Raw genomic sequence first — 25,981 nt, forward strand, 5'->3', positions numbered from 1 at the left:
CTGTTCTTATTTATTTCACTTACTCTACACACTCTCAGTTGTCAAGACAATTCTTTCTCCCTGGGAGTGGACTGGAGACCCAATCACACAGTGCAGTCACCGCGCTTCTCCACACCCAGAATAAACAAGACTAGTCAGTCCAACCTCTTCTCCAGTACCTTTCACCTATTTAGCCCACTGGGGCCACCCGCTCAGTCTTTTCCTCTCTCCTCTTTCACTTGTCAATTCAGAAAGCAGGTAGATGCTTTCCCACAGCAGCTCTCCTTGGCAAGTACCACTCAGCTGGTTTTTCCTTATTCTCAGTTGTGTCCTATAGGAGAGGCCTGTTTTTAAGCTCATTGTTACAGGCAGGATATTAAGTAAATAATCAACGGTGCCACTCCACCAATCCCACCCATTTCACTAACAGGTTAGTATCACATGTGCACTCCACCCCTCTTACTCATAAGATTGAATTCTGAGGCTCTTTGTCTCTCCTGTGTCTGTCTCTACCCCATGTCTCTGCTCACCCACAGTACCCTCCTTTTCCTCTTTCTAGTCCATGAAGACTCTTAACCTCTACTTGCATTCCCCACCATCAGCGCAACTTCTTTTCTTTCATTGGCCCAAACTCTTGACAAAAATCCCACTGATATTCAGGAAGAAACAGGCTGCTTCGTATGGCTACATGTACAGTAAAACCTGCAGTTCTTTCAGAAAGGTGTAATTTCTCATGCGGAATGACAAGGCAGAAGGGCCAAATCTCATGGCACAACACCACAGCACAGTCTGTCTTTAATCTACCTATCCTGGGGTCAACATGAATGTCTACAGAACACAAAGGTGGAAGACAAGACCATCTCACCTCTCCCCAAAAGAAAAAAACACCACATCTGTTCTTCAAGGTAAACGAAGGAAGCAGAAAGCAGGTGAAGAAGCCAAAAGAGCTGTGGTTGCCAAGTTATTTCATACAAAAAAAATACAGTGCCAGCCATTCAATCCATTCCTTGACTCCTTTCAATTTTATAAACAGTGTTATTGTACTGGCAATTATTTCTGTACGTAGTATTTGTCCTAGGGCACTTAGTGCTCCCTTGCTTTTGCCAGTTGTACATCTATTACAGCATCTAACAAATCCAAGCACAACTGCGACATTTTCTTGATAGTCTACTACAGAAGCACCAGAGAAAGTTACCGAATAAAGCCTTTTGCTTCTGAATTTCTGTAACATGTTGCTAGTGAATGCCATGCAGTAAAGCACAACTGCCCTGTAAGTCAACAAGATGTTTCAAATGAAGCATTACAAGAAATATTTAAATCACATTTTATTTTTCAAATTCAAAAATAACAATTAGCTTTATTTAACATTACACATCTCACAGATTTAAAATATCATGCTCTATTTAAATATCTGAGTGACAACACTATACAAATAAAATGTTACACAAAATATATTTAAGAAAATGTTTTGGTCTTCAATCTGAACAATAAATAGACAGGCACTTCTACATATACAAAGGAAGCAACCACTATTTAGAATAACTCTTATAAGCAAGATGTGGAAATACAGAAGAAAATCTGAGTTTTGAGAACATGTTTAACTCTACACGAGACATCATGCAACTTCAAAGTTTGTTTCAAAATTTGAAACTCTTAGGATCTGCACAATTCTAGATTTGCTACTGCTTTATAGGAGATCCAAACCATGCTCTTGTAAGCAATGTGCAATTTCAGTTATTTGCATCAATTCAAGCTACCTGATCACATTTAGTGCCAAACCAGAAAATAAGGACTGACCAGAGTAGCTTTTCACATAAATAACATGAGCAACAAGTCAGCTCTACTTCACGTAAGCTTGGGGCAGGGGACAGACCTAACTGTAACTATTGCCCAGCCCCCTAGAAAATCTGTTCTTCCTTTTCCTTATATATTCAGCTCTTTTATGGGGAATTTCAAACAGTATTATGCTTTTTTTTTTACCAAAAAAGCATAATCTAATAAAAGAGTAAATCCTTCAGACACAGGCACGCTTTGCACAAAAGATTGTAAGTAAAGGAGAAAAATACTGTTCCAGGGTGCAAAAAGATTGAAAACTATAAATTAAAAAAAATTCAATAAAGTCTCATAAGTGTTTCATACTTAAAACTACATTCCTCGAATTTATAAATTTTCAATTTACAGTGGTTTCCACACACCCATGCACAAACACTACTCAAGGAAAAATCATCTTCCACCATCACAATTAACAAAAGATGCATTGTAGTAGGCAATCCCTGTTTCCAATACAGCTAACCAGTCACTGACAGCTAGTTACATCCTTGAAGTCCTTTTTAAAATTAAGACAAATATTGAAACATAATGACCACCAGGACAGTGGAAAAATCAGGACCAAGTCTTCAAGCCATCCTCTCAAATTTTAGTATTATTCTCATTTTCAAAAGTACAAGAAAGTTTCAAGAGAAAAATGAACTGTTAAACAGAGTTTCAAAGGTCCACCTTTCTTGTCAGACCCAAACTTGGAAAGCTATTTGGACTTAAGACACTTATGCACATTACTTTAACAATTTAAGTGTGGATCTTGCAAGTGTGTCCAAATCTTAATCATTTCTTGAGGTTTTCTACTATGTACTAACATTAAGTTTGTGTAGGAACATATGTTGTTTCTGTATTTCTCTTCAATATCAAATGTTTTGAAGCCTTTGTGTTTTTCCGGAGCAAGCCCAAGCTTCTGAAGGCACATTCCAGTATAAACATCATCAATAGGATAAAGGAGTACCTGGTCAGATACATTATTCAGTCTTAACGCCAGATCACCAGAGTACAGAAACCCACCACCTCCTGCATATGGAGGATACGAACCTTCATAAACACTTTCTGGGATGTAGTACTTCAATTTTTTTTCTCTATGAGGTCCAGCATCTTTGATCACATCGCCTACAAATAAGTCTTTGGCTTTTTCCTTTGATAAGCTCTTCAAGTAATCCAGGATCTGATGGGTATTCACAAAAACGTCATCATCACCCTTAAAAATAAACTGGACATCTGCACAACTGCTGCTGACCCACTTAAGAAACAGCACCTCTTTCAGAGTTAAATTGAAGAAAGTGTCTCTATAGTTCCAGAGAAGAATGTCTTGGTGGGTTTCACTCTCAAATTGTATCATGTCTGAAAGATCAGGAAAATTATCCTCTGGTGGGGTCTGTCCTAGTAAGAAGACCCTTTTGACTGTCACATCCCCCGATTTGATTTCCTTGCCCCAGGATTCCCTAATTGCTTGCCTTCTATCAAAATGGGATGTAAGTGACTTAATAGCCAGCAGCAGAAAAGGTTTATGTTTGCACTTGTTCGGCTGATCCATTAATAATGAATAATTTCTACATCTCAAATAAAGCAGAAAGTCTTTGAATCTGTCTGGTAAGTTTGCGAAGTCAGTAACCTCTGAAGGTACCCATGGATCAGGGTCACAGGAACTGAGAACACTTGAGTTAGAAAGTAAGTTCTCTTCCACAGTCATATTGGAAAGCAAGTTCAGAATAGGGTTGTACAGCAGTTCAAGCTTCTGTTGCTGTTTGTTCCAATAAGCTTTGTGAGGAGTATATTTTCTCCAGAATTTGCTGCGTGGTATAATAACATGGCCTTCTGCATTCTTCTCTTGGCTGCCACTTCTTGAGACTTCGACAATCACATAAATAAAAATGTTTACCATCATCAGAATTCCCAGCAGCTTTAATCTTCTGCGTCCAACACTCATTTCTCATATCTGGAAGGAGAAAAAAAATGACGGATTGTTAGCCTTCTTCCTATCAAGATCTTGATCTCATAAAAATGCAAACTACTTTGAGATGAAGAACGTGTAAGTTAGTAGACAAAAAACAGGTTATCTGTACCCCCTCCCAAAAAAAAAAAGCAAAAACTAATCTACCTCTAACACATGCATACCTACAGCTAGTAGGGGTTTGGGGTTACATCAGCAAACAAGAAGCTGGTAAGAATGTAAAATATCCATTTGCTACTTAGGAGTTTTACAGAGCATTTTATAGTGTGTCTAAATTAGCCAGCAGTTTTTGCTCCTCACTTAAGGCTCCTTGAAACACTTGACCATATAATAATTAGAATTTGAGCCCTCCATTTGGCAAAGGCAGTCAGAGAAACTTTTTTTAAAAAGAAACTTACTGCTAGTAAGGTGAGCTTAAGGGTACAGAATAAATTGCTATACCATAGGGTCAGTTATTTTAAAATTAAGTTCCAAGCTTTTATACTTGCACTCTTATACCTTCCAACTACATAATAGGCAGAGCTGAATTTTAAAGCATACAATTCGTTTCTGTCCATTTCACTTGACTGTTCCTTGGGATAGAGGATGACAAAACTGGCCAGCTGCATTGCTGGTATTCAGATCTCTGAAGACAGAAAAGAACATGGATTTTCTTTTTTTTTTTTCTCCAACTGGAAAAGGAAATGAATGGCAGCAGAAAGTGAAAGTGAAATTACTCCTAGGAAGGAAGAAGAAACTGTAGAGAAAAGGCTTCCCATATATGTAAGACCAGGAATAGTAAGTGTACCTCTGTTGTAGCAAAGGTTATTCTGTGACCCATCTCCAGTTTTTACTGGCAGAGAAAATGGATCAATCACTCCTTCTTCCACAGCTGTCATAATGAAAGGTGCACAAGAAAGCAACATGAAAACAGTGTGTTCCTCTAAAGTAGTGCTTATCAAACTGTTTACTAGTGCAGGGGAGTATCAATGGAAGAGCTACACAATTTATAACAAGCCATTCTAAATCGGGAAGTCAGACATTTATAATTCAGAATGAATGTTAGTAAAAGTACATGTAAGTCAGATACGGAACTCATTGTTGAAGATCCTTTCAATTGCCAGGAGTATAAATTATTATTGGACGACCAGAAAAATCTAATGAAATAAAAGATTCATAACAGCTGTTAAGCCCAGCTGTAAATGTGGCCTCAGAGATCAAGTCACAGAACAAAAGCAGTCAGGAAGGCACACTTCAGATGTACACCTTGTACTTGCTCTTTTTTACATTTTATTTCCAGCCATCACCAGACACCCGAGCTACAATGACCCTTGGTCTCTTCTGGTTTAACCAGTCTTACTTTCTTTTACTCCTCAGCAAGTTAAACACAAAATTTAGCAAGAAAGCAGCAGGTAAATAATGAGTAATCTTTTTTACCTCATTTGACCCCTGGATTCTCACTTAATCCAATGGAGGGGTGGGGTGCATTTCTGAACTTAAATACAAACCCACTCCTAAAAACAAAAGACTACTCCGAGAAAAATCCCTACTCTTCTTTCATTTGACCTCATGTACCATCTGCATATTTATCTTTGTATACGCTCAGGCCAGATCTACTTTATTTACTCTTCTCAGCCAGCTGTGAAGTTTGCTGTTCTAATTTTGAAGTAGTTTTCTTCTATACCTCAAAGACAAAACACACTTGTGGTCGGCACCACCACTTAAGCTTAACAGCTGAACTGTTAGAGAGTGCTGGCTGGCCACACAGAATTCAAAGAAACTTTGTCTTCCTCTTTCAACTGCCACAGCAGCTTCTACTAAAAATGGATCATTATATACTATTTTTCTCCACTTCCCTTTCAGTACACAGAAGAGTACTGGAGAAGCAGCTGTCCCGTGTTTTGTACTATTCCATGCAGTTCAGCATGCACATCAGTGCTTATCTACCCTGTCCTCTACAGCACTTCTCACCAGAACAACAAATGACATAGTATTTGACCTACGATCCCAGGATTCCCAAGACAACAGGGTGAGAAGCTCCCCCCTAGTGATGGCTAACAAACACATGACTGTCAAGAGTTCAGCTGGAGTCTGATTTTCCAGCATATACAGCACTACACAACTCATCTGTCACAGTCCCCAACTACTAAGTTATGAGTATTCAACACCTTTAAGTCATCTGGATGCTTGACCCGAGACCATTCTGAGCACGAGACACCACTTTATTTCAATCACTTAACAAAATGCTCCAAATCACTAAATTTTTTGGGTAAGCATTCAAATTCTATAACTACAAGATTTTCCTTAATCTTCCTGGTTTTCACTTGTAGCCTTGCAATCCCCTGCAGCAAATGAGACAGGGATCCTACACAGAAAAATCTCTATTTACTGTTAGACTTGGTAGAACTTTTCATCAGAAAAAGCACCAGTCTGGCAAGCTGACAGTGGTTCCATCACACAAAGCACAGTAAATGCTATCAGCACCACATAATCTCCTTTTAAAAAAGCTATCCAATATTGGTGCTAAAATTAGTATTTCTGAGAAAAGATAGGTAACAAGTGACATTCAGTATCAACACAAGTAAGAGTTTTAAAAGGCATAACACACACTCCCCAATTTTGCATGAAAGCATTCTTCTCTTCTGTAACCAAAAGCTATCTACGTGCATTTTTAATCAATTCATTAAGAACGTAACTCATTAAGAATATCAAACCAATACTAAGGGCTATCAAGTAAAAAAGGGGTAAAAACTGCTTTGTCAAAAAAGTGTCCTTTTTCAAAACTAGACAAAGACAGGTTCTGTTAAACACTTATGCACAGCATTAGATGGAAGTTCCTGAACTAAAAGCAAATAGAAAACATCAGACTTCAGAAAGGCTATTTCTATAAAATGAAATAGAACCCACAATTTTGCACTAAACATGTATTAGCTTTAATCATCACACCTGAAGAGAAGAACTGATAAAAGTATGCCAGTTTGGCAGTTTCACATTAACTGAACTAGATTTATCACAAAACAATGTATTGCAAGCCTCATCACAATGGTGGGGTGGTGGGTTGGGGGTGCTGGATTTGTAATATTGTTGTTTGTGGGGGTTTAGGTTTTTTTTGTTTGTTTGTTTGGTTTAGGGTTTTTTCATCTTTTTTTTTTAAAGTAAACACCCACAGCCCATGTGTCAAGGCCAATCTCATTTCTTCATCTGATTTACTGACACTGCAGTGATCGACCAAAGTGCCAGCACGATGGAAATTCTGTGTGCTGGGCAGCTTGCTAAGAAGCAGCATCATAGAGTATAAGACAACGCCCATTTCCTACTTGCAGCTTAGTGACAGCAATCTGGATAGATCACAAGAATTTTCTCCTATTCCAGTAACAGCTTCTTCTATCAGTATTAACATTACAAAAATTCACAGCTGCTTCCTTTGACTGCTGAGAATGGAAGATCTGTTAGGGAAGCCAAAAACCGACTAGAAGTGATCTGGTTGATAATTAAATCTATCTGGTGCATTTTTATACAAGTTTTGTTGAAGAACTGAGATGAACAGTACAAAGCAATACTCTATTTGAAAAACTCCTGCTGCTTAGGTGTTAAAAAAGAAGAGGCTAGAACACATAGCTAGCTAGCAGAAAAAGCAGAACGCAACAGTAAACAATATATTGGCAAAGAAAACCACAGTGTACACAGAATCTCAGGAACAGAAAACTCTGCAGAAATTTATTCCAACTTCAGAGGGTAAGCTGAATAGTTTTACCTACACTCAAAGGTGATCTGACACACAGTTCTTCAATGCCTGTTTTCAACTTCTCAGCTACACTGATACGAAGACCGTTTTAGCAATCAGTTCAAGTTTGTACAAATAATCACATTTCTGCTTATGCAACTTCCAGCTGCGTAGAGTTATGCATCAGTATCACTACATACATAAAGTCCATTTATTCAAAGCCTTCAGAAAACATCGAGGTGGTTAGGAAAAAAGAGGTTAACATTAACCATGCTCTGGATAAACCAAGGTTCTGCTATAGATACAGTATTTGGAAAGACTGGTTCTGCAGAAATGGGGGGACGAAAGAGGGAGGAGTTGCCCTCTTCAGCTCCACTCCACTCTTGCACTTCACTGCAGTCAAAACTAAGGTATTGATAGAAGTGAAAAGATTGATGGAGCCACAAAAGCAGCCCTGGGATCAAGAGATGGATGGAAAAGGCAAGCCAGCAGAACCTGTGAAGAAATATAGCTTCACTGTGGGACCAGGCAGCAATCAATAAAAGAAGATGAACCAACACAGAAGGACAAAACAGGTATTAGAAAGAAGCCATGAGCTACAAGAAAGGATTCCAAACATCCAAAGAGCTTTAAGTCCAAATAAGATTAATGCAAAATGGTGAGAAACTGTTCACAGGTTGGTTTTAAACAGTATCCTTTTATGCTTTGTCTCATGAGTGAATGTATTCCAAAAGCTAGTAAGGAACTTACTCAGAAGTCTAGACGAGTTGGTATGAAATGAGAATCAGAATAATCACAGAATCACTCTCCTGAGTTGGAAGGGACCCATGAAGATCACCAAGTCCAACTCTTGACTCCACACAAGGCAACCTGAAAGTTAAACCATATATCCAAGAGCATTGGCCCAATGTTCTTGAATAGCAAGTATGCATACTCCATCCAGTTCCAGGAATTAATTAGACAACAGATGCTCTTTTCTGGAGGCAAGAATTTACACAAACAGGGGCTGTGATGCTCCCTGACAAAAGACAAGGTTCATGTCTGGAGGAGGTCAAGCTCAAGGTGTATGATGTTGGTTTTGACCTCCAAGTCTACCAGACTCTCACTAAGGGCACATGTGATACATCAATTCGAACTTCTCACATTGGAGTTAGGATCCTGCAGAAGAATTCTGCTTAGCCCTGTTACAGCACTTGATTTTCTGTAATTACTTTGGAAAATTAGTATGTGAAACATGTGATGACAGTTGTAACTTTTTTTAAACAAAAACTGATGCTACCAAGACACTGCTATACACAAAAGCAAGCCAAAACCTCTACTGAGGTTTAGCTGTAGCAGACAAACAGGCAAGAGGAAGAGGCAGATGTTGGAAAGAAGTGGCTAAAAAACCAAAGTGTATTTAGAAGTTCAGAAAAAGCAATCTGCTCAAGGACAGACACACAAAACACAGTGGATTCAGACAGTGCACCTACTAGGCCTCTGTAGTAAGATGTCAAAACAAACACACCTAGATTTGCAGTCACTGAGCATAGCCCCGTATTATCAATCCAAACAGGAATCCTAAAGACTTGGAACTTGCTTCAACATCCAGATTTTGGCAGATGCTGGACATCATCCTGAACTATGAAGTAGTTTTTCTTTCTTACAGTTTTTAAGCAAGGCACTACTTCATTTGAGCTGGAGACGTTACCATGACAGTAAAAACATTCAAGGTAGGATAGGCAGCTGCTCTTTTGGATATACCATCAAAACAGACAAGGGCATTGATAAGCATGAAGGCAAGGGACAAATGGATAAATTTTCACAGTCAATCATACCCATTTTACCAACGAAGCAACAAAAAACCTCTTTCCTGAAACATCAGACCAAGTTTGTATCTTATTTATTTCATTCTGCTTATATTCAACAAAATATACACTGAGTGTTTCAAATACCAGAGGATTAACTGCTTGCTCACACATTAACTGAGATATCATAAGACAACTTCAGGAACGCCACTTTCCTCAGTGAGTGGAACTTTCTGTTATTCCAGGTTTCTATTTAGCAACCTGAGCAAAGAATCATATATTCATACAACAAATATTGATCATACTTGCTGACTGTTATTGATGCTTAAGTTCCTAAATAGTGGAGCCTCTTACTAAGATGCCCAGCTCTTGTATATTGAAGCTTCTACTGCAGCACTCTACACACTGTCTCAGTCTCTGTAGAGAAATGAACATCCATCCCAAGCTCCCCCTTGCAATGCACTAAGAGTACACCTATAGCATGAAGTTGAAGAACAAGCCTTCAGAAGGGAGCTACAAAACAGAAAGCAACCGTTACCTCATGTGTCTTAATACTGACAGAAAAGTCATCTTCCTTGCTCTTTAGTACTTAAACCTATGATAAATTATGCAATCAGACAGATTGCTGGTGATTATTTAAAACTTAACACATAAAAGGTATTATTTGTTATTGCAGAAGGGCTCCACCATTTCCCTTTCAAATAAAGGGTTAAATTTTATTAAAATACCACGGGGTACTATGCAATGCAACACTACTCAGCAAGGATCATTAAAAGTAGCCTCAGGTCAACAAGTAAGTTCACAGAGCACAACCTCGAACATTGCAAAGGTGTCAGCTTGCATTCAAAAAGGCAGCGTAGCCTGTGGTACCAGTGACCTGTGCTGCATTCCACTGCACCGCACAGGCGTACCCACAAACTCTTCCAGCAAGATTAAGAAAACGCAGCATTGCTGTTTATTACATAAAGGAGGAAAGTTTCAGGGAGCAAACGAAAGGTAAGATAACAGCGATTTTTAAGCTCATAGTTCTATTTAAAAGTAATATTAAATGGTGTTTCGAGATGTACCAAACACCAACTTTTTCACTCCAAGACCAGTCCTTTGCTTTTAAAACATTCCTTTATGTTTTTACTTATGAATGATATTTATTAATCTCAAGTTTTAACACGAAAGCTCAACAGCAGTAAGAGTAAGCTGTGACTACCAATGAGCAGTCTCAACGACAGCGTATCATACAGATTTGCAGCTAAGCAAACCACTCAAAGCGGAACTCCCTTAAAACAGCTTGAGTATTTAGCACGGACAATTAACAATTCCCCTGGGAAAGTAACACAAGACAACATGATGCCGACTACCTCAGGTGGTGTTCCTTCCCACATTTCACACACCCGCATGAGCATTCCTGCACCAGTGAAGTGCTCCACAGCAGATGCAGCCACGATAGCTGTACTTCACGTGTACTTCAAGGCACTAAACCAAACCCATGCACACTCATACAACCCTGGAATGAAAGAAAAACAATACCTTTAACAAGACCACCTGTCTCAGCCCTCGACTCTTGCAGCAGTTCCAGACTCTGGATCCACAAGCAGCTGAACCTATCTAATCACCTGACCCCTCCTTTTGACAAAGACTTTCTACTCCTCCCTTTCTGACTCCAAGAACTCAGGCCCAATCCCTCCCTCACACTGGCTCTGGTGCTCTGCCAGGCCTCCCTGTAAATCAGTTCACATCACTAACCCAGCAGAAAACAAACAATAACCAGAGACACACACCAGATAAGCACCCCAGCAGATGCAGTGAAAGCTCACAGCAGAGAGAAGGGGAGAAGACAGATCTCTTCAGCAGGGATGACAACACACCAGGAACTGAGACTTCCACGCTCTAACAAGAGGCTATCTAGCATCATAGCAATGACATCATTATACTTGTACCACGGTACAAACAATCACATAACACCAGTCTTTGAACAGATCGTACAGATGCAAGGTAAAACATCTAACTTCTCCTCCAAGTTTGACAGAAGCCATGACCTTTTACTGCAAGTATTTCTGTCTTCTACTGAGGACAGGAGTTATGCTGTATTTTCTAAGTGGGCTGAATAACCTGTCTACATTATTTGACTGCCAAACCCAAGCATTAAAAGTCCATTTACTTACTGGGGCTGACAAAAGATAAGATAATCCTCGCTACCTGCAGGTATTACACCTACTGCTCTACTGGTTCAGGACTAAACTATCAGGAATCCAGCAAAACAAAGCTGTAATTCAGGTATCTAACAGATACTACCACCTTTGTCTTTGCAGAGACCACCTACAACTGGAACTATGGCAGATTTGGATCTCACCATGTAACTTCATTTTGAAGCCTGATATCCCTTAGAGCAGTTGTGCATGCAGCACAACTTCCGGTAGTGCTTGCAATGGTAACACTATGGTTCTCAAGACCATTTTAAAAATTACTATTATTACTAAACATTACAAGCCATATGCAGTCCTCTAACCTCCTGTAAGATGCATCAGTTCTTCTAATAGCTCAGTTCTGCTCAGTGAGTCAAAAGACATTCCTGGACTGAGCAACAACACCATTTTAGAACATCAAGATATTGTTAAGAACCCCAGGCTGTTATAAAAAGTCTGTGCTATTTCCAGCTTTAAAGAACTTGAACACTCTATTTATTTTTCTAACTGCACACAATTGTATCTTTTTTCCCCCTCAGAAATTCACACAAGTCCGCTTTTACACAACAGTAATTAAGAACATCTTAAGAACTGGCAAGTATTCAACAGATACCAGTATTCTGCTTCTGCAGAAGCAGGTCACAGTGGTTACCACTGAGCAACAGTCAACATTTTCTGTGTTCTTCAAACACCCCAGACAGTCTGAAAAAATCTTCCAGCTGGAGGAGAGTTACCAAGGTAACAACACACTATCTAAGCATCAAAAACTGCAATGAAATTCAGAGCAGTTAATGTTTATTTTAACATTAGCTTTAATTAATTGCATAATATGCTGAAAGATGGCTCAAAGCATGTATATTTAGTTTTAGGAGAAATTCTACTCTTCCAGTATTTTAATACCAAAAGACACCAGTGCAACTTGGACAGGGAATTTCAAGATCCAAGTAAATAGCAAGACCATGGAAGGATGTGCTTGGATTTTCCTAAAATGTAGCACAAGGCATAAAGATCTATAAAGAGTCTGAATAAAAACCAATCTAATGTCACATTCTGTTTCCCACTAGTTATCTTCAGCACATTTACACATTTTACTCACAAAAAACCCAACCCACCCCAAAAGCAAAACCTAAAAAAAACCCCCCATATCCAAAAAAACCCACAATACAGTGAGACATTTCTCTGTCCACACTCCCCTGGTTTTCTGTAGTAAGGTATTAAGAGGGCCAGGAACTGCATTCGAACCACGTTTAATTACTGTTATTGAACCTAATCTCACGTTGTCCAATCCCTCTTTGAACCCCTTTCTATTTTCAAACTTCTATGAATTCCTCTGGTGATTAACTCCTCAATTTTTCACACAGTGAGAAATTGGACTGACTTGCTTTTCTAGTGCCACACAAGAGGGGAACACTCAGAAAATACAACATAACAAAAGAAATTTGCAGTTATTTTATCTACGTACATTTGTCACACCAGCTAAATAACAAACCTTTATCTGTCCTCTGATCCTTCTTTGCCACAAGAAGTTCTAGTAATTTTATTTCTGAAACTATTTTGCTCTTCTGACTAACCTTGTGACACCACCCCCCCTACACACACACTTTATTAGATCATTTTTGATATAGCAAAAACATTTAGTACTCAAAACTCACAAAAATAAGAATTCATGGAAACTTATTTAGAGCTATATATCAATGGACCTGTTGGAGCAGGTCCAGAGGAGGGCCACAAAAATGGTCAGAGGGATGGAACATCCCTTCTATGAACACAGGCTGAGCGTTGGGGTTTTTCAGCCTGCAGAAGAGAAGGCTCTGGGGAAACCTTACTGCAGCCTTCCAGTTCCTGAAGGAGGCCTACCAGAAAGCTGAAGAGGGACTTTTTACAACGGCATGTAGTGATAAGACAAGGGGTAATGGCTTTAAACTGAAAGAGGGTAGGTTTAGATTAGCTGTAAGGAAGAAATTCTTTACTGTGAGGGTGGTGAGGCACTGGAACAGGTTGCCCAGAGAAACTGTGGCTGCCCCCACCCTGGAAGTGTTCAAGGCCAGGGTGGACAGGGCATTGAGCAACCTGGTCTAGGGGAAGGTGTCTCTGCCCATGGCAGTGGGGTTGGAACTAGGTGATCCATAAGGTCCCTTTCCAACTCAAACCATTCTAGCATTCTATGAATGGGACTTGGTATAAAGCGCAAGCCAGACAGTATACTCAGTTTCTCTAAACACAGTAAGGAGACAGAATTATTTCCAAAATAATCACAGTACTTGAGAAAGAACTCTTTCCCACACACATCTCAGAGTATTCCGATTAGCTTAGAAAGCTTTGTCATTTAGAACATCCATGTATGTAACTGGTGGTCCAAAACCCTCACGGCAGGTGCATGATGCTGAGCTTTTGCTATTTAATTTTTCAGGAAAGTCACCATTGTCTTGTGACCCATATGAAGTTCGATCTTCTTAATTCAGTTGCCAGCACCCAGAAACTTTACCACTAAAATTATCACTCCTCAACACTTCTTTTGGCTGTCTGGTAAAAAGATTAACTGGACCTGAAGCCTCAATGTTCCTAATATTACACTTAACTAACTAGCTTACTCCCAGACCATACCCTACCATTTAAGCGAGCAAAGCATACACTGCACAGAATCATAGACAGTTTGATCAGTTTTGTGCTACACTTTAAAAGTTACTTTGCTTATCTTATCCATGCCATAACTCCTTTCCCAGATGGATTCTGCCCCTCTCTTCCGAGATGGACTGATGAAAGCAAGTAGTAAAATCCTCGTAAATATTAAAATCAACCTGAAACTGCCACTGTGAAAGACGACTGTTAGACAGCTGCCAGTCTTCCAATGAAACAAGCATTTTTGTGGTCATCTGCTCAGTTCACCCTTTGACTTAAAGGTGCTGTTTCCCACTCCACCTGACCCTCATCCATGCACTCCACCACTTCACAAAGTAGCTTTACAGTAGCTAAGATACTAAACTTGGGCCCTCGTCAGCTCTATCACTGGTTTATCTTATAGGTTACAAACTCAACATTATCTTTTCAAGTCTGAAACTAGTACAGAAGGATTGAAGTCTCTTAAACGAACGAAAACTATCTCCAAATCTCAACCACTGGAGTTACCCTAGACATAGTGACAAACCTCTCCACCCTCCCTCTTCTACCAGCCTATTTGTAGCCCTATTCCTACAATACGCTCTTGTTCTTGCTTTGAAATAACACCTCTCAGCTTCCCTGGTAGTTTTCAGAGTTCTACGTCGCCCTCCACCCATAACTGCAACAAAAACTTCTGCAGCAGCAGCAGCACTGGAGTTTCCCACAGACTTCAGGAAACAACTGCACCGCTCATTCTCAATTCATTTGGCACATCACATTTGCAGTCACAGGGATGAGAGCTTAGACCCAGCCTCTAAAAATATGCTGAATAAACGTATGTCTGCACACAGATGGGTGAAAAACCCTAGTTTCCAACTGAAATTGTGTTAAAAAAAGGAAAATACATAAACTGTTTCAACTTTCCCACACAGAAAATGTCTCCCTGCACATGGCATTTAATCCAGTATCCTACAGAAACTTTTTTTTTTTTGCCTTTAGTGACTTAACACACATAAGACCAGCTGATCTAATGAACATGCACTATTCGATCCAACGGCAACTAACTGGCTTGAATAAAAACCTTTAAAATGTTGTAATGTAGTACTGACAAGGCCCACTGTTTTAATCACCAAAATGGAGCCTACAATTTTCAACAACCTGAACTTCTGCCATCGGCCAAGGAAAAAATACAGTGAAAGTGAAAGACTGTATTTCTAAACTTTGACTGACTTTATCAAGCACTAAAGCAATAGTCCATATCTGAACAGCTCCATTCTCATGCATTTTTATAGGAGAAAATACTCATTTTTATATTATGAAAGTGTCATTCTAGTAGGCCTGTGTAGATTATTTTTACTATGGTGGATTGAATGCAGCAATTAAGGAATAGCATATAAGGTTGAAATTAACACCACCTTTGCATTTACTACACAAACAGAAATGATTTTATAAAAACATCCCATGAACGTTATTACACAACATACAAATCTCAAAAATGCAAGAGAACGTAACTTAATGCTTTATAGAATTTTAAGTGCAGTGGTACATAAAATACATGGCGTTATCTCTAAATACATTCTAGAATTGTAACTCACAGTCCAGTTTTGTGAACCACCGCTGGCTTACAGAATAGAAGTTACTATTTTAACCACTAAACAGGCAAATATTTTTCTCCACACAGGCTGATAGTGCTGTCATCTCACACCATCTAAATACACACAAAATGGCTTTATTATGTTAGTTACATCATCTCATCTGTCTCCTATCATCCATCGGACAACTTCCAAATAGTCTACACATCTGTTTCCAAAAAACCTGTGCAATTACTGTGTAAGGAAGGCACAAAGACGATAAACTCATCACATACCCCACAATAGCTACGGTTCTGAAATGAAAGAACAAAGTAAGACTCCACTTGCAGCCTCTCAAACCTCATCCACGTCACAACCACAACCAAGCAGAGGAAACATGTTCCAGCAAGGTTCTTCTACAGCATAAACCAGATGTGACCACACTTCATGACCAGGTCTCACCAAGACTCCAAATCACATGGATTAAGAGTCAGTCTTCATCAGGTAAGAACACCACAAGCTTGTCAGTAGACAATCGGATTATCATTGAAGCCAACTGCTCTAGGTGCAATGCAGACAGACCCTGCAGCTATCTGAATGGATCTGTGAGCACTACAAATATTTAAATTTCTGACTACTATTACCTAATGTCAGCAGGTTTGCTCTGCAGAATCTTGCTTCTCAAAGCAATCAGATAACGCACAACGTTTAGAGGCATTGCTCAAAGCAGTGGTGTTATGATGAAACTCAAGAAGTTAACCTGTCAGAAGCTGCTAGAAAAAGGTGGGGAAATCCCTGTTACAGTAAAGCTTGTAAAAGCATAATGAGAATCCAAAACTCCCTACCACTAATAGCCTGCTTGACTGCTGTCCAGAGACTACTGACATCGGCTTCCAACTGTGGTATTAAGACTGAATAGTCCTTTCATTTCCTGCTGAATGCTAAGTTCCAAATATCAGAATCCCAAAACGTTCAGAGTAAATTATACTACTGCTATGTTTCCTGTCACCTCTCTGACTAATTCCAGGTGCTTCCCTCTCTATAGCACCTCAAACAGGAAAGAAAAGTTATCAGACCATCACCTTTTAAGGTACACTATTTAAAATAACATCTACGAAACAAAAGTTTTGTTGACTTTATATCGCTGCTTGGAAATACTGCAGCAACACCTGCGAAGTCTGCATCAAGTTATCTTTACAAAGTAATTCAGTATAATAAAAGCTTATTTTTAACTTAACCAGTTTATGTGAAATTCCTGCCTGACAGAATACTTACAGATGGAAGAGATACCACCAGATTTCCACCATCTCAAACAGAACACTTCCAACCCTCAAACTGATAAGTCACAAAAGCTTAAACTGAAGTTATCTATTTTTTTCACCCATTTTAATTAGAAAGTCAGCTACCAGTAAATCCCTCAGATCACCCCAACCGTGTATAGATTTTAAGTTATTATAAGTGTCTCTCATAAAAGGTCCTGGTTTAATTAAGAAGGTATTTAAATATTGTATACCTATTGAATTTGATACAAGTTAGGCCTAAATATTTTTTCACCTGTTAAAACCTGTTAAAATCCTTGGATTGGCTGAAAGAATGTTCAGTTCACACTTGAATTATTTCAAGTGTTCCTATACAAGATGAACGTATATGCAAGAAAAGCCCTCTGGTCATTATGAAAAGTTTTCTGTAACCTCAGTCCCAGGTTTAACATATATTTCAATTTTTCTACTGGTATAAACTACTTGAGTTTGGTCATGGTTTTCTACAGGGATAAAAAAGTCAGAGCTCCACATCACACTTACACAAGGCAATTCATACCACGGCAGTGTCCCTATAAACTAGTACATTGTGCTAATATTTCAACTCTATACTGGCATACCTCCAGCCACACTAAATGTCTACGAAGATGTTCCTAACTGCATGTGTAAAATAACTTGTGATAAAAAAAGTCTGACTTCTGTGTTTAAGAGTAAAAAGGGTTTGGGTTGTTGGTTTTGGGTTGGCTTTTTTTTAGTAATTGAGATTTTGCACTGACAACCGAGGGTAAGATCTCATCTTCCCATAAAAACTAATATTAAAGTTTAGTACCTCAGTATTTAAGGGCCTGTGGTAGTGAAAGTGACCTGTTTTTCCCAACGCAGTATACAAAAAAAAAAAAAAAAAATCACATGTCATTCCAAGGCCAGCTCAAGCTTTAGAATTATGACATTGTTCAATTTGTTAGGAATAACTCAAGAGCTGCCAGCTTCTGATTTATGAACTTCAGCTTTTACATACCTTTGAGAAGGCTTCAGTTTGAATGAATAGTAAATTATAAAGAATCAAGCGAAGAGGTTTAACTGAGCGGCAGCAGAGAAATATGAAAAAAGAAAATGAATTGTCATTCATCCCATCGATTACAAGTCGGGGGGTATAGTTCCAGGGCAGTTTAAAACAATTTCAGTCATGGCTGACACATTCTTGTCATTTACTCCTTCCCTGTACAGTCCCGTCCCACCTTTGCACTGAATTGACTGTGGCAAGTCAGTTCAGGGAGCTAAAGAGGATGATAAAGCACCCAGCACTTAATGCAGCAATTAGTTTTTAGCTTGCTCCCGTCACTAGATTTGCTTGCCTCTGTGCTGCACAAACACCAGTAACAGTGCAGGAGAGGGAAGACTCACAAAGCCAAGACCACAGCAGATCCCATTTTCAATCAGCTTAAGCTTTCATGTACCAGCGCATTGCTGCTGCAGCCTGACACTACTGATCTTGTTCCCACCTTCATCCACAGAGGTCCTACAGCCAGGTCCAGACAAGCACCAACAGTGGTCCACCAGAAGCAGCTAGCCTTTAGGCAACCTCAACCGTAAGAAGACACACCCTGGGGTTTGAATTTCTCTAAGGCTTTTTGTAATCAAGTCAGTTGGTTAGCTACGGAACTAGCATGACCCACCCATTTCCGATACTCCTAGTGTGGTCTCCTTCTGTGTTACCTTCCCATAACTACCAGAAAGCTACGGAAGCAGATAATGAACTACCTTCTTCCCAGATGTTTAGCATGTGGATCAATGCTAGTTCTGGTAATTAAGAATGAAGAATGGGTAATACGTTGAAAGCATCAGTCAGGCTTGCAGTGGACATTTTAAAAGATAAAGTCTGCTGGAGAGGCACCGTCTTACTTCTTACTTTTACACTGTATTTGAAACAAAAAGGGTGATTTAGTATACCTACTCAAGATGCAGATAACTGTAATGTACACAAACAAGACAATTCATCTCCTCACGGCAATCTCTTCCAGCTTTATCTTAAAACCAGTAATTACTACTGTCATAACCATATTCCAACCACCTTTATGACTGCATAGAGAGCATTCACTATGTATTCAACTGACAAAACCATCCTTTAAGCATCATACTTCAAGTCACTGAAGTTCTACCTCTGCTTTGTCTTCCTGCCCATGTTAGACTGTCAGACATAGGCCATGCTACTAAAAACTATGTTTCAAAAGCAAGGACACTATACCTTGGTGTGTCTGATGAGGTTACTGTCCCTGATGACCCTTCTGCTTTTGGGTTAAAAGTAAGCAGACACTGGTTTTCAATTTGACTTCCACGAGATGCTGCCTTTGCAGCCAGTGGGCGGGTGACAGGATACACAGCTGTGACGGTAACTTTCCCAGCCATCGAGTCACATTTCCCTGCAAGTTCTATGTGGTTAGTCAATCAAAAGTCAATTCAAACCAAATTCATACTGTGAATATTCAGGTCAGAATTCCAAGATCTGCCTCTGAATTTACAGTACTGAAATGTTTAAGAACGCGAAACATACATTTCAAAATGAAAATACATTAAAAGATTTTTACCTTTAATTGGTTTTCAAGTGTAATAAACAAGTATAGGAAAAAAAGTTTCTCAATTTTCTGAAGATTCATTTAAAGTTCAGAAAATCAGCTGTAAGTGGAGAAGTTCCTTTTCCTCCTTCAAACTTGTAAAACGTAAGATACAGATCTCATTCCAGCCTATCAAGTTTAAGGAAAAGGGAACAATTTCTCTAGCACTTCTAGGCAGATAAAGAAGCATGTAAGTACCAGGAGGATTTTGTAAAAGATCTTTAGGCAGGTTAGGTAGCTAACTCCCATTTTTGTTAATGGCGGATAAGCACCTAACCCGATTAGAGACTTCCAAATCCAAGCAGGAACTTCTGCTGTATTTGTTACCTGCACAGCAATGCAACACATCCACTGCATTTGAGAGTGGCTTGAGTAATCCACTTTCAGCTGTTTTGCATGTCTTTTAATTGTTTTTATTCAAAAGCAAATCAACAATAAGTTTGCAATAACATTCTTCATCCCAAACGCAGCCTTCCATGGCAATTTTCTAACATTCAAATATCAGATTGAAAAATATCATTGCTCAAGTAAAATGAACTGCACGAAACTCAGGGTACAGTCTGACTTCAGCTGCACTGCTCCTTACACTGAATTAAAAAATCCCACCCTTCCCCAGCCCATGAACTCACATATTTGCATAGCTCGCTGTATTACATTACGTATAACCCCGAAGACAAGCAAACAGAAAGGTTATTTCTCAACCCCCTTGGTTCCTCAATTCAGTTCAAAACAGCTGCACACACAGCTACACCAGCACAACAGACATGGTGCGCAGACAGAAGCACTGCTACAGCCGCTATGCCTCAAACAGCGCCAGCCTACAGAAGGATGCTATCAGCAGGACACCTGGTGCAGGCCGAACTGCAAGTGTCTGCGGCAGGAAGCCGAGCATCCCACACACACACACGCACGCCTCAGCCGGGCACATAAAACTTTCAATACCATGCTGCTACTGTAAATTTCATACAAATATGCATATCCTCTGGTGGTTCATAAACCATTGAGAATTAATCTTCTATAGGAAAATAATAAAATTAGTCATCCACAAAAAAAAAATCAAAATTTCTTGCTCATTTGATTTAGCAGACTTAAAAATTAAGTGATTTAGTCAATTCATTCTCAGAGTAACTCTTCTGTGAGCTTAAGATGAAGCAGCTGCTAAATTTCAGAAGTTACTTACAAAAAATGAACAAAACTAGTTCCAAGTTAAATGCTTTTCAACTCTTACTACTGCAGTTCTCTCAAACAAAGCTTTCTTAACCAACTGCTGATGAAATTGTTTCATCAACCCTCCCTTTAAAAATCTTAGCACCACACCCATAGAACACTGGGATTCTTCTTTTTTAAATGCTAACTGCTTCTCATGAGGCATCACTTCAATCATTCTTTTGCACAGTTCATCACAAGACATTTTAATGATAATGATCGGTTTTACACTATCTAGAGATCTGGGAAGATTTACTTACTAAATCCTCTAAATCCTAGTAGGTCCAATGATATCGGTGAAGAAGATACAAGAGAGTGCAGGATCAAGCCCAAGATATTTGTCAGTTCTTCCTATGTAAAAAGCAAAATGTGCCTGAACAGATCCAAGATATTTATTCCCCAACTTTCAGCCTGTGACTTGTTCATTCTGCACTAAAATCATGGGAAGAGTCTGTATCTCATTATATCATCATCATCATCATCTTTTCCTGGTTATTTTTTGCTGTTTTTTAAGCACATAAGGATGGTGCAATACAACTGTGAAGTAGCAGCAGACTGATAAAAACATTTAAGTATGTATTTGTGAGGTCGGAACATGACATAACAGGGAGATCACATTTGTTAACTGCACTCACAGGCAGAAATTCTTCCCTAAACCATGCGAAGCACTAGTCTGAGTATAGCCTACAACAGACTAGAAACATCAAACTCTAATCCCATGATTTCTCATGCACACAACCTAACAACCACACCTGCTTCCTAAACTAATCGTTAACACTTTGGTTAAAAATGTTACTTTACAAATGACCATTAAAGATTATAATTGGGGTATACCTGAAAAAGATTGTAAAAGTGTAAATTTGAAAAGCAAACAGATGTCTACTTGCTTCAAAATTACTTATGTACTTCTACTGTATAATAATAGAAAATACAATGCATAGATGTACTAGGAAAAAATCCCAAACCAACAACCTATGAAGGGGACAAAGATGATTTCAAGCTTTTGGAAGGTGATTAATCCTAATGGCCTTCCAGAAATATTAACACAAAAACAAGATATGTTAAGTGGCTCATTATTTTAAAGAAATACATCTCTTTTCTACATTTTGTACTTTCTACAAAAACACACTAATCAAACTAAATAAAACAAATTATTAAAACCTTGTTGTCACATTAAGTATACTCTTGCCAACAGCTTTCTCCCATCCCCCCTTTGGCCTACTCTTGACAAGTTTTAGAATTATACAGTTTAGGAAGTTTTAAGTGTGTGACAAACCTACAAGAAACCTACCAGGCCTACTATCTAGAGTGCAAATGCTTCAACTGAAAAAGAAGAAATTAATGGGATTTTTTACAGCAGGAAACATAACCAAATCCAGTAAAACAGAGAGATATGGAACATCAACGCTTGATGCATTTCTGACAGAGCTGCTCAGTCACTTTCCATCAAAGCCCACAAGTCTGACAGCACACAGAAAAAGCCCATCAAGTAACAAACTTTGCGAGGTTTCACAAGCTGTCTGAAGTAAAGATTTTACAAGACAATTTGACACTTATTTGTCAAAAAAGAAGTCATCTACTGAAAAAGAGCAAGTTAACAAAGAAGTTAGCTGAGGATTTTAGCTCAATCTTTTTCCCCTCCCTTAGCTGATTTGGAGAATTACAACTATGCAGATCTCAGTCAAGTAGATGTATCTATGACAAGCCATCCCTCCTTCTTAACTGTTGTGATAATGACAATATTGGCTGTGGTAGGAGACATATGACTAAGTCCTGTGTTTCAACACGATCAGTACTGACATATACTGTCTTTTATCACGACCATTTGTTCTCCTTCACATGGTTTCACACAGCCAACAGGAAAAGTCACTATCAGAGCTAGTCCCTCTACAAAAATAGCTGCACCAGGTGGCAGTAAAATGACAATGGCTAAGGGTCTTGGCATTAACAGGTCACCATGGAGGAGTACTTCTCTGAAAGACTTCATTCTCCAAGGAGTCTGATGGATAGCCAAGAAGATGAAGACTCAAACTCTGCATTTTTTTCCTCCATATACAGTGTAACTTATTCATGCAGACAACTGCATGTATTTGTCAGCACAGAATACAAAAACCCTTTATCCACTTCCCATTTTTTTCATCAAAGCCTTTCTGAGCAAGCACTACTCTTATACCAATCTCCTCAGCAACGTCTTAATTACCCCAAAGTATTTAAAAAATTTAGGAGGAGCTTGCAGGCAATGATAGTAAAATTTTTGACCACTGGTGATATTATGTTCATTAGGAACAATCTCTAGGCAGATTAGCAAGCTACATCTATTATGAGACAGGACATCGGATGGCTAGCTAGCATTCACAGTCATCTAATGCATGACCTTCAAAACAAGTCCCTCCAGCAGTGTTACCTTCCTGCTGTACCTCAGTCTTCCTCCATTTTCCTCACCTATTTATAGCACATGGGGAAAAGAAAAGCAAAAATCCAAGCAAAATCAGTTTACAGATGACAAATTCTAATTTTTCATCACTTTATGCCGTGTCTGTAGCTTCCTTATAGCCATACAACAGTATTGCACAACATCTCAGGTAGAAAGTCACACATTCAAAGCAAGCAGCAAAATCTAGGTTTCCGTTAAGCCAAAATATTTCAATTCTGACTGATAGCATTATATTTTGAAGTATGCGACAAACATTCTGTAATTGAACTCATCTCCACTGCAATACTGTTTTTTTAAAGAGTCTACTCTCTTTTGAATTTGTTCACGGCCCCAGAAAAAAAAAAACAACACACAACAAACATTAGAAATTACAACTGCTGAACAAGAAAAGCTGATTCCCTGTTTTATTTCCTCCGCACATTTGGTAATAACCCAGAGCTAATTCAACTCCTCCAGTGGTTTCAACAGGCATTAGGCTGGGTCAGCAAGGTGACAAGGTAGCCGCTGCCAACAGCCACTTACTTCCTCGGCTCCTCATCGTAACAAAGCACCCGCTGTACCACTCACCGGGGTGTCACCAGCTCCCTCCCCACACACCCCTCCCAGACAGCACCACGATCTGATGCAAAAGTGGAACTGCAAGAAGAACATGAAACCATTTGAAGCAACTTTAAAAGAGAACTAAATTCGAGGCCGTCTCTCTTTAAGACCGAGGAGGAATAGTTAATCAGAAATTTCCTCAAAGGAGAACGCTATAATCACGTTTCCTCAACAACTTTCAGATTATATATTTAGCATGTCATTTTATGCATGCATACTTCCACAGCCAGATTAAGCTCTACTGTGCCCAAATCCATTTTCTGTGTCCAAAATAATAAAAAAAAAAAACCCACCAAAAAAAAACATAAAACGCCACAGGAAAAAAATCTCAACCAAACCAAGTAAAATAGTTAAACCTAAGTATTAGTGTTTAACAATCAATTCCAACAGCACTGAGCATTTTGGGAAATCAGACTAACGCGTTACTCAAGTAACTTTCACCATAAATTTTTGCAGGATGACTAATGAGTTGTGAGCTGCAGTTTGGCCACAATCACAGCGAGCAATCTGAAGTCCCCTCCTGACACGGTACAGCGTGTCTCAGGAAGTTTAAAGGACGAAAAAGCATTATCTCGTGAAGAAGCGCATATATTCAGGCCAATTCTAGTGAAAATATAATTCCCCCCCCCCTCCGAGGTTCAGCAAAGTCCGTACTTTCGAGCCACCACCTCGGCACCACACTGTAACAGCACAATCCTAACGCTGCACACATATTAATAATTGAGCTGCTCGGTCCCAGGCTGCTAATAAGCTGACCCCAGGACCTGTGCGAGTCTCCCAGCTCCGCCGCCACCCCCGAAGCAAACCCGACGTGCGCTACCGTGCCCGCGTCCTCCCCTCCCTCGTTCCTCTCCGCCAGCCAAGGAGAGGAGGATTGCAGCAGCACCCGGCACTGCAGCAACCCCGCGCCTCGGGTCTTCCCCGGAAAAAGCCCACGGTTTCAGCATCAACACCTCCTCCCCAGGTTTTGAAAAAACAAAACGAAACAACAAAAAAAAAAAAAATCAACGACGACGACAAACATACGGTCATTCAACCCGTCTGAGCCGGCCTATGTTTCCTCCATGCCAACACGATCGCGCCTCTGCCTTCCTCTCGCCGAGGTGGCTGCAACATGTGTCGGCTGCCGATGCTCCAGGGTAGCGATACCGCGGCCGCGCCGGTCAACCCCACCCCTCCCACCGCCTGTCACCTCCCCCTTCGGGGGAAAAAAAAAAAAAATTAAAAGCCCCCCAAAATCACGAATAAATATATACGTCTGCGACCGTTCGCCCCACACAGCTTGCAGCTGTCAGTACACACATCAGCCAGGGGCTACGAGGAAGAAAAACCTCACGATTTGGAAAACGGCGAAAAATTAAGTTGAAAAAATTATTCCTCGCCCCCCCGCCCCGCCCCTCCTTAGCCCTTCTCGCAGCGCCGGCGGGGGCGGCAGCCGAGCCCCCCCTCACGCACGTACCTCGCCGGGCTGCCGCGGGTCTCCGTCGGGGTTCTTCCTGCCGCCACCGCCTCCGCATCCACCATGCTTTTGTCCGGCCGCGGGCCGCCCCTACGCGGCGGGGGTCCCTCCCCCTCCGGCGCCGACCCGCCGCCCCCCTACCGCGGCCCCAGCGGCCGGCGGGGCTCCATACCGCCGCGCTCCGTCAGCCCCCGCGGGCTCCGCACCTGACGGCGACGCCGGGACGGCCACGGAAGGCTCGTCCCGTCCCGTCCCGTCGCCTCCCCGCGGGACGACGCTGGCCGCCGCTCTCTCCTCAGAGCCGGGAGCGAGAGAAGAAGGGAGGCGGCGGGGAGAAGCCGACCGCCAAGGACGCACCGGGGGCTCAGCGGCCGTTGGAGTGGCCGCGAAGCGCCTCACTTGTTGCCCTGGAGCAGAGCCGCGCCCTGCCCTACTCGCCCCTCCCGCCCGCCGCCTACCAGCCCACCGCGGCTCGCGCTGCAGGAGGGGTGGGGGGTAGGGGCGGGGCGGAGGCACAGAGCGCGGCCCTCCTGCTGAAGCCCCGCCTCCGGCAGGCCGGCGGCGCAACGGATTGGCGGGGCGGGCGGCGCGGAGGGGGGCCGGGCGGGGTCCCCGCGGTTGCCGGGCAGTCGCGTTGCCGAGGTGACGAGCGGGAGGGCGGAGAGGCCTGGCATCGGCGCCTCGCCGGCCCCCTCCCCAGGAGGATACAGGCTCCCCACCACCCCTCCGCCACCCTATGGCTTGCAGTCACCGCGCCGCGCCCCTCTGCCCCGCGGGGCTGCCTCCGAGCGCGGCGTGGCCGCACATGCCGATCCCGC

The 25,981-nt window shown here is 40.9% G+C and overlaps 1 protein-coding gene across 4 annotated transcripts; it reads right to left on the reverse strand.

The window, feature by feature from the left end:
- Window positions 1-1,314: 1,314 nt before the first annotated feature.
- Window positions 1,315-25,639, reverse strand: B3GNT2 (UDP-GlcNAc:betaGal beta-1,3-N-acetylglucosaminyltransferase 2). Of its 4 annotated transcripts, none has more exons than XM_075413361.1 (2): window positions 25,370-25,639; window positions 1,315-3,739 (listed from the first exon to the last, which is right to left on the reverse strand). In XM_075413361.1, the coding sequence occupies exon 2, from the start codon at window positions 3,728-3,730 to the stop codon at window positions 2,537-2,539; it is 1,194 nt and encodes a 397-aa protein (XP_075269476.1). In that variant the 5' UTR covers window positions 3,731-3,739; window positions 25,370-25,639; the 3' UTR covers window positions 1,315-2,536. The 4 variants fall into 4 exon arrangements, with proteins under 4 accessions (XP_075269476.1, XP_075269474.1, XP_075269477.1 ...); XM_075413359.1 differs by having other exon boundaries at window positions 25,164-25,639; XM_075413362.1 differs by lacking the exon at window positions 25,370-25,639 and adding an exon at window positions 24,731-24,842.
- Between the last annotated feature and the right edge of the window lie 342 nt (window positions 25,640-25,981).

The sequence above is a fragment of the Opisthocomus hoazin genome, chromosome 2 (genome assembly GCF_030867145.1).
Source record: "Opisthocomus hoazin isolate bOpiHoa1 chromosome 2, bOpiHoa1.hap1, whole genome shotgun sequence".
In the NCBI taxonomy this organism is placed as follows: Eukaryota; Metazoa; Chordata; class Aves; order Opisthocomiformes; family Opisthocomidae; genus Opisthocomus; species Opisthocomus hoazin.

Bases quoted from the DNA above. Each gene is read 5' to 3' on its own strand.
- B3GNT2 (XM_075413361.1), bottom strand. From the start codon at position 3,730: ATGAGTGTTGGACGCAGAAGATTAAAGCTGCTGGGAATTCTGATGATG.